Raw genomic sequence first — 14,391 nt, 5'->3', positions numbered from 1 at the left:
CGATCGCCCGCGGGTAGGGAGCGCGTCGCTAGCGCCGTTCGAGTGCCCGACAACCGACGCAATAGAGCGGCAATACATTACCTGCTCCGCCGGCGCGACTATCCCCGTTCACCGCTGCTCCGTCTTAGCTCTGGTCAGGAAGTTTAAACAGTAGAGGGCGCTCTACTGTTTAAACTTCCTGCCGGGCAGGAAGAAGTGAAGCATGCCAGCCCCGGAGACCAGACCAGAGCGGAGAAGAAGCTGCGGGGACAGAGGGACTCGCGCCAGCCGGAACAGGTAATGTATGCGTGGGGGGGGGGGGTAAACTGCGGCGGCAGCAGCACCTCCACCACCACAGATTGTGAACGGTTTCAGGCTGAAATCGGTTCGCAATCTGTTTGCAGTAAGTCAGCCATGCGATCCCTCTCTGATCAGATTCGATCAGAGAGGGATCTATCTGTTGGTCGAATCAGATGGCAGTGTTCGGCTACCTTAAAGAGGAACTGTAACGACAAAACGGCCCCTGGGGGGTACTCACCTCGGGTGGGGGAAGCCTCAGGATCCTAATGAGGCTTCCCACGCCGTCCTGCGTCCCTCGGGGGTCTCGCTGTAGCCCTCCGTGCAGCGGTGACGCAATATTTACCTTCCTGGCTCCTGCGCAGGCGCTCTGTTGCCTCTCGGCGCCGAAGTAGGCGGAAATACCCGATCGCCGTCGGGTCTGCTCTACTGCGCAGGCGCAAGTTTCCGGCGCCTGCGCAGTAGAGCGGACCCGACGGAGATCGGGTATTTCCGTCTATTTCCGTGCCGAAAGTTGCCACAGCGCCCCCGCTGGAGCCAGCAAAGGTAAATATTGAACTGACAGTCGGCACAGTCGCCGGCTGTTCGGAGGGCTGCGGCGAGACCCCCGTGGGACAGAGGACGGCGTGGGAAGCCTCATTAGGATCCGGAGGCTTCCCCCACCCGAGGTGAGTACCCCCCAGGGGAGGTTTTTGTTGTTACAGATTCTCTTTAAGGCTCCATTGCCATTATTTGGTCATTAAAACTGCTGAGATAATTGTTTATAAGAAATTCATCCATTGTCTCTTTAAATGTTGCTATTGATTTTGCTATTTGTGCCCCCTGCTTGCAGTAGGCATTCTATAATTGAACTACTCTTACTACAATTAAATAGTAACATAATACAGTGGGTTGCAAAAGTATTCGGCCACCTTGAAGTTTTCCACATTTTGTCACATTACTGCCACAAACATGCATCAATTTTATTGGAATTTCACGTGAAAGACCAATACAAAGTGGTGTACACGTGAGAAGTGGATAGAAAATCATACATGATTCCAAACATTTTTTACAAATAAATAACTGCAAAGTGGGGTGTGCGTAATTATTCGGCCCCCTGAGTCAATACTTTGTAGAACCACCTTTTGCTGCAATTACAGCTGCCAGTCTTTTAGGGTATGTCTCTACCAGCTTTGCACATCTAGAGACTGAAATCCTTGCCCATTCTTCTTTGCAAAACAGCTCCAGCTCAGTCAGATTAGATAAAGCGTTTGTGAACAGCAGTTTTCAGATCTTGCCACAGATTCTCGATTGGATTTAGATCTGGACTTTGACTGGGCCATTCTAACACATAGATATGTTTTGTTTTAAACCATACCATTGTTTCCCTGGCTTTATGTTTAGGGTCATTGTCCTGCTGGAAGGTGAACCTCCACCCCAGTCTCAAGTCTTTTGCAGTCTCCAAGAGGTTTTCTTCCAAGATTGCCCTGTATTTGGCTCCATCCATCTTCCAATCAACTCTGACCAGCTTCCCTGTCCCTGCTGAAGAGATGTACCCCCCGAGCATGATGCTGCCACCACCATATTTGACAGTGGGGATGGTGTGTTCAGAGTGATGTGCAGTGTTAGTTTTCCGCCACACATAGCGTTTTGCATTTTGGCCAAAAAGTTCCATTTTGGTCTCATCAGACCAGAGCACCTTCTTCCACATGGTTGCTGTGTCCCCCACATGACTTGTGGCAAACTGCAAACGGGACTTTTTATGCTTTCTGTTAACAATGCCTTTCTTCTTGCCACTCTTCCATAAAGGCCAACTTTGTACAGTGCATGACTAATAGTTGTCCTATGGACAGAGTCTCCCACCTGAGCTGTAGATCTCTGCAGCTCGTCCAGAGTCACCATGGACCTCTCAACTGCATTTTTGATCAGCGCTCTCCTTGTTCGGCCTGTGAGTTTAGGTGGATGGCCTTGTCTTGGTATGTTTACAGTTGCGCCACACTCCTTCCATTTCTGAATGATCGCTTGAACAGTGCTCCGTGGGATGTTCAAGGCTTTGGAAATCTTTTTGTAGCCTAAGCCTGCTTTAAATTTCTGAAATAGCAACAGAGGCTGGGCAGTATAGGCAAACCCAGCCTCTGTATGTGCATTGCATTGTCAGAACCCACCTCGGGTTCTCTCCGCTTAAAAGTCAATTGACTATATACTGTTATATACTGGGTAACACATACAGTACAGCACCAGTATCTGTTCATACATAGCACAAGTATATGATTTTTTTTATTTTTTTTTAATTGTGTGCATTGGAAGAGGGGTAGTCTTATACGGCGAGTATATCCCAAACTCTGTATTTTAACTGGAAAAGTTGGGGGTCGTCTTACACGCCCTATCGTCTTATACGCCGGAATATACGGTATTTACTACTGGCTTAGAACTCTCAAAAACCAAACATTCCTCAAAGATCAACTGCCAGGCAGTCCTGTGATTAATTTTTAGAATATATATCAGGGTGAGAAAAAAACTTACAATAGGCAAACAGTGACTAAATAACATATAAATGAATATTGTTTAAAAAAAACAACAATTTTATTCATTACGTTCCTTTCACTACAGTTCCTCTTTAAATTCTCTATATACAACTTACAGTATGTTCCCTTTTTGAAGTGGAAAGGTCACATGATGTATTTTTATGCTGATATTGGAGGACCCTGTATATGCAGTATGAGGAGAGGCATGAGCCTCACCTCACCACCTGTCCTGCTGCCTGGTCTGGGTGTATGTATGTGTGAAGTGGAGGCTTCCATAGGGGGGTGCAGACACAATGTCAGGGGGTAAAAGCCAGTCTTCAGTAATAGTCAAAAAGGTCAAGGAACTCGGTTAATAAAAGTTTGTGGATAGAGTTTTTTGGTATTCCAAAGACCACAGGAAAAAGGAAGTACAGTAATTATTAGTAAGTGGACTGAACGAGTATGAGGATGTCCCTACCACTTACAACTCCACCTCCCAACCATCCCCTGGCTGCAGTAATGACTTCCTCGATTGGAAGCATAAGCTGTAGTACTCCTCTGTGCTCATATTAAGGGCTGGGACAAACTAGAACAATTTTGGGCACAGTCAAAAACGGTTTGCTATTGTAAGTCAATTGTGTTGAGCCCACTAGTGCGCCCACTAATTCGGATGGATTTTCGCAGCCTATAGAAGTCTATGTAAGGCATCTGAATTCGTGGCCGAGGAAAAATCTGAGGCCCTGCAGCATAATTGCACACGTCAGTGTCAGAATCCCATAGCCGCGCACGGCGCAGCTAGAGGGATTCGGCTGCGAGACACGAGCAGCTGTGCCGGCATCACTTCTCGCAAGACGCATGCCGCGCACAAGTGGAAACGTATAAGGTTTTTTGCCTTCCCCTGGATCAACTGGGATATATAAGGGCTCAGGATGGTGTTTTTCTTTTCTTTCTTTTTTTTCTGGTTGAACTTGATGGACGGATGTCTTTTTTCGATCAAACTGACTATGTAACTATGACTATGTACCTAACAGCAAAATTGATCTAAAAGTATATTAGATTAGGGTGATCTGACACTTTACACACACCGTGGAGCTGCTAAAAGTTAACTGTTTGTAGAGAATGGGCTGGAAATCTGTAACATGCAGATGTCCATCAGGAGCCATGGTTTACAAAAGGCAAACTGATATAGCCACCAAAATGCTGAACGGATCAGTTGGAACCCAGATCAGCTCATTTCTACACAGCCATCAAACTGTTAAGACAGTCCTGCACTATAAGTATACTATGAAAGATTGATCTGCCCTCTTTAAAAACAATATCATAATAGCAGAATCTTCATTGGCTAATAGTAAGTTTGTGAAAGCTGTGAAGACCAATTGCTACTTCAATAGATGTCAGAACATTTGTGAGTACCAGTCTGCACTCTAAGATGCTTCAGAAAGTCAGACAGATATATCAGTTTGAATAACAGCACATCACAGCTCCTGACAGTGTGGTAACAGATACATTCCTTCAGTCTGTAGTACCTGCAAAGGCTCGGCTGATGTCATCCTTCTTCCACTCCCAGGGCTGGTCATACTCATCCGCTGGCCTCTCGTCCACAGAGGGTTGGCAGGTTTCATGGGGGAGTGTCTTGTATCTCTCATGGTATGGAGAGTCATAGAGCTGCAGAACCTTTTCTGACACCTCCCTGGAATCCTGATGATCTTTGGACATCCACAAAGAAAACTGCAGTCAGTTTACATACAAAGGTACCCATACACACGTATTGATGTTCCCATTCAATACCGCGCAGATGCAATCAATCCAATCAAATCTAATGGGACTCAATCTTTCAATACTGACAAAAAGAAGAAAAATCCTGGATGTGTGTTCACCCAAGCAGCACCTGACTCACGCTGGCTGCAAATTTAACCTCTCAGCTAAATTTGTAATTTCAAGCTATACAGCCTCCCGAAAACCTTCAGAAGCCGCGTGGCCATTGGGTCTCATCAAGTAGCCCCGCCCTCCCTGCTGAAAAAAATGGCATTCTGTTTTTCAACTTGAGTAGAGAGAAAACAGAATTTCATTTTTTTCAGCAATGGAGCTATGAGACATAACACGGCTGCCACGCGGCTTCCAGGAAATAATAACTTTTATGTGACAAAACAATAGCTGCATAAAATGAAAGTGTAATTTCAGGCTGTATAGCTTCTTTAAGGCTCCCTGCACACTGCAAATCCGTTTTCCGAATCTGTTTCCGATTTTCCCTGAATGCATTCAACAGAATAACGGAGGAAAAAACGCAACATGCAGTAACGATTAAAAATAGGAATCGGATGTAAAAAACAATTAAAAATAGGAATCGGAATCGCATGCAGTGTGCAGGGAGCTTAAGTGTACTCTGCTGTCTTGTGAAATGGACCCAAAATGTGTAATTATGGGTTACAAGGTGAAGAACAGTTCAGTTCACTTTGGCCTCGATTCATCAACACTTAGCAAATTTGTTAACAACAATACCGAATTTGTTAACTTCATTTCAGGATTCATCAAAGTTATCTACAGCTGTTAGCGAACATTCGTTAACAATTCGGTAACGATTCGCTAAAACGGAAGAAAGTGCAATTCATGAAAATGAAAGTGGGCGTGGTTTAGCGTTACATTTAGGATTAGCTATCTCCTTCACTGCTCTGTCGTTATTCCTGTCAGATCATTGCTGACAGAGAAGATGGAGCCATTTGAAGTGGTTATGTAGCAGCTGAGAGTGATTCAAAGGCACAGAAGGGCAAGAATAAGGTCTGCAACCATATAAATTTGTAAGAGAATAGATTTATTTGCTATACCAGGACATCTGCATTTCTCTTGAATCATCTTGTAAGAGAACACAGGCAGTGCCAGGGTTAACTAATTTTGCTAGCTGCACTATAATTTTTTAGAAAAGGCTCCTATCAAATTGTGGGATTGTCCCAACCACTTCCAGAATCCTGGTCCAGGTGTTAAGCCCTATTCAGAATGTTGCTACGTAGTGCTCAAAGGACTGCCTTTTACCCACAATTCCATGGGAATGTTATGGCCTTGTGTTAAATTACCGCTGTAAAATGGAAATATCGACACGTTACCGAATGTTTACCGAATTGTTACCGATTTCACACCGAATGCCGAAAAACCTTGATGAATACAACTAGAAATCGCTAAACTTCGAATTCGGTAATTTAACAAACTGGAAAAAGTTATCTCAAAGACAATGATGAATCGAGGCCTTTTTCTCCTAAGTGATATTTTACACCCTATCAATAAAACATCCTTTAGGGCTTGTTCATACTATAGCGCTTTGTGATTTTAAAAGCTCTTGCTAACGTTATCCTATGTGTGTGTTCACACTGGAGTGATATGATTTTGAAAAAATCCCTTATAGAATTGCATTAGCAAGAGCTTTTCAAATTCACTAGCGCTTAACCAGTTGCGGACTGCTCCACGCCAATTGTTGTGAACGTGGCGGAAGCCCCAGGACCGTTCCACGCCGATTGGCGTGAACGGCTTATTATGGGGCTTGCAGGAGATTGCACACGCATCTCCGCCTTAAGTCTCCCAGTGGCGCTCACAGCTTGGAGACTGTTAGACGGCGAAACCGCCGTATATAAACATTGTACATCGCTGCGATCTACAGCAGCGCTGTACTGGGGACAGCCGTGTGACACGGCTGTCCCCCGGGGACACAGGAGAGCAATCGGCTCTCATAGGCTGAAGCCTATGAGAGCCGATAGCCATCATTGGCTGACTGGGGGAGGGAGGGAATTAGAGGGGAAAAAAAGGAAAATTTATTTTAAAAAAAATAAAAATATTTATAAAAAATAAAATAAACACTGGGAAAGGAATCAGAGTCCACAAACAGAGAGCTCTGTTGGTGAGGAGAAAAGAACGGGGGGAAATCACTTGTGCGCTGAGTTGTGCCTTAAAGCTGCAGTGGCCAATTTACAGAAAAATGGCCTGGTCTTTAGGGGGGTTTAACACTGCAGTCCTCAAGTGGTTAAACAGCTCTTGTAGTGTGAACAAGCCCTTGAGCTACCAGTAATCAAGAAAATAATCAGAATAAACACACACAGGCTAGTTTCACAGTGGTCAGTTGTACACACACACGTTATAATGCTATATACAGTGACTGTGAACTACAATAGAGACTGGGCATGGACTTTAATACAAAGTCTGCATGCAGCAAATTAGAATGACATGATCAGTTACAACGCAGTATTGTGAACAGGCCTACCGAATGAAATGAGCAGTGAGTTGACAATGCAGAATTATTCTGCAGCGTTGCGCTGAGAGTTGACCACTGTGAACAGGTCCACATACACAGATTTTTTTTTTTGTGGTAGTTAGGGTTTAAATCCTGGTACACACACTTAATTTTGATTGGCCAGTTAAAAATTCTTGTACACACACTCCATTTTGAATGGCCAGTTTTACCACTTCCATGTAGTATGAAAGCTTACCTACACAACAGTTTTCAAGAATTCCATACTATATATGCATCCCAAAGCTTGGTATACACATCCAATTTTGATTGACCAATCACTGACCAATTTTACCATCTTCATGGTAAAATTTGAGAGTTTACCTACACAACCTGTTCAGAGTATTCAAAATCATCTGGTGCCTCCACAGTTACCAGAGTAGCTTTGATTTTACACATAATTTAACTGCTATGATTTTAAATAGTAAACATGTCACCTTCCACAGTCCTTTGGTCATCATATGGCTCCATGTAACTGGTATCTTCTATTTCTTCCTGATCAAAAATACATTTGTTCTTCATATCAAAGGGGTTAGAGTAGTCACCAACTTCATCAACCTGTAGTAACGATATAATCACATAGCTAAGATGAACCTTTATTCATATACTTGTCATCAGTCCCAAACTGAAAGGTTCACAAACTCTGGCAAGGCAATTACTTATCAAAATTCCTGGAAAGTTTTCCAGACACTCTTATAAACCATTGCTAAGTAGCTACAAAGTGGTGCGGGATGGTTAACCCTTTAACTCATTACCAAAGAGTGGTTTTGAGATTTTCATTGAAAGCAGCCCTGTACTGTACTGTGTGTACTCCTACTTAGCATTCTTATTTACAGTCATGGCCAAAATTGTTGGCACCCCAGAAATGTTTCCAAACCATCAAGTATTTCTCACAGAAAAGTATTGCAGTAGCACATGTTTTGCAATATATATGTTTATTCCCTTAGTGTGTATTGGATAAAAACAAAAAAAGGAGGAAAAAAAGCAAATTGGACATAATGTCACACAAAACTCCAAAAAAATGGGCTGGACAAACTTAAAACGTATTTGCACCTTTAACTTAATATTTGGTCGCACACCCTTTGGGAAAAAATAACTGAAATCAGTTGCTTCCAATAACCATCAATACGCTTCTTACACCTCTCACCCGGAATTTTGGACCACTCTTCCTTTGCATTCTGCTCCAGGTCTCTCTTATTTAAACAACACCTTTTCCCAACAGCAATTTTAACATCTCTCCACAGATGTTCAATGGGATTTATATCTAGAGACTTATTGCTGGCCACTCTCCAGGACTTTGTTGCCATCCATTTCTGGGCGCTTTTTGATGTATGTTTGGGGAAGACCCAAGGTCTCAGACGGAAACCCAGCTTTCTGACACTGGGGTCTACAGTGTGACCCACAATCCCTTGGTAATCCTCAGCTCTCATGATACCTTGCACACGTTCAAGGCACCCAAGGCCCAGTGGCGGCTCCAGGAAATTTTTTTAGGGGGTGCTATGCAGGTGCTGGACCAATTTCCGGGGGAGCTGACGGCAAAAAATGGGTGTGGCTACAACCTGCGGCGCGCGAGGCGAACAAATGGGCGTGGTCATGACCGGATGAGGGCGGGGCTAACTGTAATTTAAAGTGAACCCAGGGTGAGAGTGATATGGTGGCTGCCATATTTATTTCCTTTTAAACAATACTAGTTGCCTGGAAGCCCTGCTGATCTATTTGGCTGTAGTAGTGAACTGAATTACACCAGAAACAAGCCATGCAGCTAATCTTGTCAGTTCTGACAATATTGTCAGAAACCCCTGACCTGCTGCATGCTTGTTCAGGGTCTATGGTTGAAAGAATAAGAGGCAGAGGACCAGCACGGCAGCCAGGCAACTGGTATTGCTTAAAGGGAGATAAATATGGCAGCCTCAATATTATTCTCACCTCGGGTTCCCTTTAAAAGTGCAACGCAAAGACAGAGGGCCCAAGTTTTGGTGACCCTTTTCACAGAAAATTCACATAATTGTGCAGGTTTTCTCAAGAAAATACACGTAATGTGAGCAGATTTTAACAAAAAACACGTCCAATGACCCCAATATGCACAATCGTTATCAGATATGGCTCCAATATGCACAATCGGTAGCAGATATGACCCCAATATGCACAATCGGTAGCAGATATGACCCCAATATGCACAATCGGTAGCAGATATGACCCCAATATGCACAATCGGTAGCAGATATGACCCCAATATGCACAATCGGTAGCAGATATGGTCCCAATATGCACAATCGGTAGCAGATATGGTCCCAATATGCACAATCGGTAGCAGATATGGTCCCAATATGCACAATCGGTAGCAGATATGGTCCCAATATGCACAATCGGTAGCAGATATGGCCCCAATATGCACAATCGGTAGCAGATATGGTCCCAATATGCACAATCGGTGGCAGATATGGTCCCAATATGCACAATCGGTGGCAGATATGGTCCCAATATGCACAATCGTTATCAGATATGGCCCCAATATGCACAATCGGTAGCAGATATGACCCCAATATGCACAATCGGTAGCAGATATGACCCCAATATGCACAATCGGTAGCAGATATGACCCCAATATGCACAATCGGTAGCAGATATGGTCACAATATGCACAATCGGTGGCAGATATGGTCCCAATATGCACAATCGGTGGCAGATATGGTCCCAATATGCACAATCGTTATCAGATATGGCCCCAATATGCACAATCGGTAGCAGATATGACCCCAATATGCACAATCGGTAGCAGATATGACCCCAATATGCACAATCGGTAGCAGATATGACCCCAATATGCACAATCGGTAGCAGATATGACTCCAATATGCACAATCCGTAGCAGATATGACCCCAATATGCACAATCGGTAGCAGAAATGACCCCAATATGCACAATCGGTAGCAGAAATGACCCCAATATGCACAATCGGTAGCAGAAATGACCCCAATATGCACAATCGGTAGCAGAAATGACCCCAATATGCACAATCGGTAGCAGAAATGACCCCAATATGCACAATCCGTAGCAGATATGACCCCAATATGCACAATCCGTAGCAGATATGACCCCAATATGCACAATCCGTAGCAGATATGACCCCAATATGCACAATCAGCATCACCTGAAAAAGAAAAGAAAAACCCATTTACTCACCTACAGCCAGAAGACCTTCTTTCCCGACCTCCTGTCCCGAGTCCCGACCTCATTGTGGCGTGCAGCGCCCGCGCGCCCACGATCCTCTTCCTTCCCGACGTCACGACGAGACTTCCTGCCTGCATGCAGAGAGCAGGGCTACGGGAAAATGGCCGCCCGAAGCCATGCACTGCAGACTCGAAGTCTGCAGAACAGGGCTCCGGGCGGCCATCTTACCGTAGCCCTGCCTGCTGCTCCGTGCTGCCACTGTGTGAACTGACTTGGCGTCTTTTAGACGCCTGAAGTCAGTTCACTCCAGGGGGTGCTTTGGGGGTGCTTGGACAATTCTAGGGGGTGCTCGAGCACCCCCTTGCACCCCCCTGGCGCCGCCCCTGCCAAGGCCAGAGGCAGCAAAACGATCCCAAAATTGAACCTCCATCATATTTCACTGTAGGTACTGCATTCTTTTCTTTGTAGGCCTCATTCCATTTACAGTAAACAGTATTGATATGCTTTACCAAATAGCTCTGTTTGTCTCATCTGTCCACAAGACATTTTCTCAGGAGGATTTTGGCTTACTCAAGTACATTTTGGCAAACTATACTCTTGCTTTTTTATGTCTCTGTGTCAGCAGTGGCGTCTTCCTGGGTCTCCTGCCATAACATTTAATTTAAACGTCGACGGATAGGGTGCGCTGACACTAATGCTCCCTGAGCCTGCAGGACAGCTTTCTTTGGAACTTGTTTGAGCCTGCTTATCCACCATCCGGACTATCCTGCGTGGAAACCTTTCATCATTTTTTCTCTTCCATCCACACCTAGGGAGATTAGCTACAGTACCATGGGTTGCAAACTTCTTGATAATGTTCCGCACTGTGGACAAAGGCAAAACTAGATCTCTGGAGATGGACTTGTAACCTTTAGATTGTTGATATTTTTCCACAATTTTGGTTCTCCAACAACAACAACAAATAACATTTGTAAATCGCTTTTCTCCCGTAGGACTCAAAGCGCATAAGCATGGCTCAGAACATCGTGGTACAGAGGAAGAATTTTATAAGTCCGGAAATGCCAGGCTAAACAGGTCTAAAAGCCTTTCAGTCTGGATTTGAATAGCTCCAGGGATGGTGCTGTTTTTACTGGGTGTGGCAGGGAGTTCCAAAGAGTAGGGGCAGCATGACAGAAGGCTCTATCTCCAGATTTTTTGAGGTGCAAGTTTATAGAACTTGCTGATCCGAGGTTGTGAGAGGTGTGGTGCAGCTTCAGCAAGTCCTTCATGTATCCAGGGCCCGGATTGTGCAGGGATTTGAATGTCAGCAGTCCAATCTTGAAGAGTATTCTCCATTCTAATGGTAGCCAGTGCAGTGAGCGAAGGATCGGTGTAATGTGACAGTGGCGAGGCTGGTTTGTTAGCAATCTGGCAGCAGCATTCTGTACTAATTGCAGGCGACGCAGGTCCTTTCTGGGGAGGCCAGCATAAAGGGCATTGCAGTAGTCCAGCCGTGATGTGATGAAGGCGTGAATTAGGGTTGGAGGATCCTCTGGGGGAATCAGATGTTTAATCTTTGCAATGTTCTTCAGATGAAAGAAGGAAGATTTAACTACAGATGAAATTTGGTTTCTGAAACTCAATTCCCCATTGATTAGTACACCAAGGCTGCGCACAAGGTTGGAGCTGTTTATGTCTGAATTCCCAATCCTGATTGGTGTTGCTTTAGGATAGAGCTGTTTTGATGGCCAGCACTGGCTTTGGACAAAAAGGACCTCAGTTTTGTCAGCATTCAGTTTCAACCAGTTATCATTCATCCATGCCTGTAGCTCAGCTAAGCAATAGTTTATTTTTGGAGTAGGGTCTGTTCCACCAGGTTTGAAGGACAGGTATAGCTGTGTGTCATCGGCGTAGCAGTGGTACGTCAGGCGATGTCGTTGGATAAGTGTACCAAGTGGCAACATGTAGATTGCATACAGCAGAGGGGATAGGATTGATTCTTGTGGCACTCCGAATTGTAGAGGTGCAGGTTTGGACATTATAGGTCCTCAGACAGTTCTCTTCTCCTCTTTCTGTTGTGCATGCTTAGTGCGGCAAACACAGACACACAATGCAAAGACTAAGTGAACTTCTCTCCTTTTTATCTGCTTTCAGGTGTGATTTTTAAATTGCCCACACCTGTTACTTGCCCCAGGTGAGTTTAAGGTAGCATCACATGCTTAAAACAATCTTATTTATCCACAAATTTTAAAAAGATGCCCATCATTTTGCCCAGGCCATTTCTGGAGTTTTTGTGACATTATGTCCAATTTGCTTTTCTTCCTCCCTTTTTTGTTTTGTTCCAATATACACAAAGGGAATAAACATATGTACAGCAAAACGTGTTACTGCAATACTTTTCTGTGAGAAATACTTGATTTTCTGGATACATTTCTGTGGCGCCAACAATTTCAGCCATGACTGTAATGTAAAGGTTAGGTTTTACTCAGTCAGTAGCGCATCTCTGATACAAAACATGCACATTTATATGTGCGTGTCAGCAGCAACATAAAACAAGATATGAAAACATACACGTCATCCAAAAAAACAAACCTCGCCCACCCCTGTAAACACTTGCGATTATTGACACCTACCAGGGATCACACAAGCAAGGGAAGCTATGGCTCATTCTTTCAATGACCCTTGTGCTCATTCTTTCAAGGGCCCAGGATTTGAATAGGAAATGAGGTGCTGAGTAGAGTGATCAATTTAAATGTAAACAATCATTAACCCTCTGTGCTCAGACACTTAAAACAAGCTGGAACTCTAGTACTGTAATGTTAAAAACAACTTGAACCCACGTTGTATTTGGTTGCATTAAACGGAGGATATTCCCTTCCAATATGGTTTGAATGCAAAAGCATTCTGTATTAGACTTTTCACTCCAAGTCCATCAGAGATCAGGAAACAATCCCTCAGGCGACAAATCGAGGACCAATCCTGTACAGACACATCACTAGCCATAAGCCATAAGAGCTATGCACTCTGTCCGGAGCTTTGACAGAGCAACGGTTAGCGCACGTATGCATTGCTCAGCTCATTTACATATGTGGATAGGCCTTGAGAGATTATGTCAATCCATATGACTACGCTTGCTGAGAATGTGCAAACTTCAGAAAGCGTTCTCTCCCATCTCAACAGCAGGTGGCAGCAAAACCAAAAAATAATTGCAATAAAACACATGCACAACACAAAAGTAGTCATAAGAGAAAAAACAGGCATAGCTGTGCAAGGTAGGACAGACTTGTCCCTGCAATTGAGTAGGCAGTTTTTCGATTTTTTTTTGTTTTGTTTTGTTTGTGTGCTCATGAATGGTTTGATTGCAATTTTATGTTTGTTTGCAATTTTTTGTTTTGTAGCAAGATACAATACAATTGGAAATGTGTGCGATCTTCATAAAGAAGCAGATAGTTTTCCGATTTTTTATTTACCAGGGGAAAAAATGTGTTGACAAAACACAGACAAGCACAAAAAAAAATAATCCAATTCATGAGCAGGCCATTGACAAATAACGAGTGCAGCAGTGCGTGTTTTGCAGCATGTGGAAAAAACACAGACAAATCTAAAAAATATGTTCCCTGCCTGAGAACATTAAGTATATGGAATATACAGACATGATTCAGTAATCACATTATCTTGATTATTGATGATTACTTTTAGAGCAGTTTTTTTTTACCTATTTGGCGCCCCAAGTAAGACAAGTTGCCCCCCCCCCCCTCACACACACTATGGAGGTGGGAAAAATGGGAGGTGCCTGTTGCAGGAATTACAATAGCACTGGCCAAGACACCAGAATGTTGGAATACACTACAGGAGACACAGGGAAAGTGGAATATACTGCAGAGGACATTGGAATGCTAGTGTACACCACAGGGGGTAATGGGAATCTGGAATACAGGGACAATGGCATGGTCAAATACATTACAAGGGGCAATGAAATGTTGGGATATGCTACAGGGAACACTAGCCTGGAACACACCAAAGACACTGTAAAGTTAGATCCACTACAGGGGACTGCCCACTATAATGGGGGTCTGTGTGGACCAGCACACAACAGCAGTATCTCATTAGAGAAAACCTGTATCGAAAAAAAGGGCCCCTGGGGGTACTTACCTCGGGAGGGGGAAACCTTTGGATCCAACTGAGGCTTTCCTCGTCCTTCTCCGTCCCACG

At 44.1% G+C, this 14,391-nt stretch overlaps 1 protein-coding gene across 5 annotated transcripts in view; it reads right to left on the bottom strand.

Annotated features, from left to right (window-relative positions):
• Nucleotides 1-14,391, bottom strand: part of LOC137531694 (SH2 domain-containing adapter protein D-like) — a 56,984-nt gene that overhangs the window by 9,694 nt on the left and 32,899 nt on the right. For all 5 annotated transcript variants that reach the window (XM_068251645.1, XM_068251646.1, XM_068251650.1 and 2 more), the window contains 2 exons: nt 7,467-7,587; nt 4,286-4,465 (listed from right to left, as the gene is read on the bottom strand). In XM_068251645.1, coding sequence (XP_068107746.1) covers nt 4,286-4,465; nt 7,467-7,587 — 301 coding nt within the window. The remainder of the gene's footprint in view (nt 1-4,285; nt 4,466-7,466; nt 7,588-14,391) is intronic.

Source organism: Hyperolius riggenbachi, chromosome 9 (genome assembly GCF_040937935.1).
Source record: "Hyperolius riggenbachi isolate aHypRig1 chromosome 9, aHypRig1.pri, whole genome shotgun sequence".
Classification (NCBI taxonomy): Eukaryota; Metazoa; Chordata; class Amphibia; order Anura; family Hyperoliidae; genus Hyperolius; species Hyperolius riggenbachi.
The sequence above is the reverse complement of the archived record's forward strand: the minus strand, read 5'-3'. Positions and strand labels throughout refer to the sequence as shown.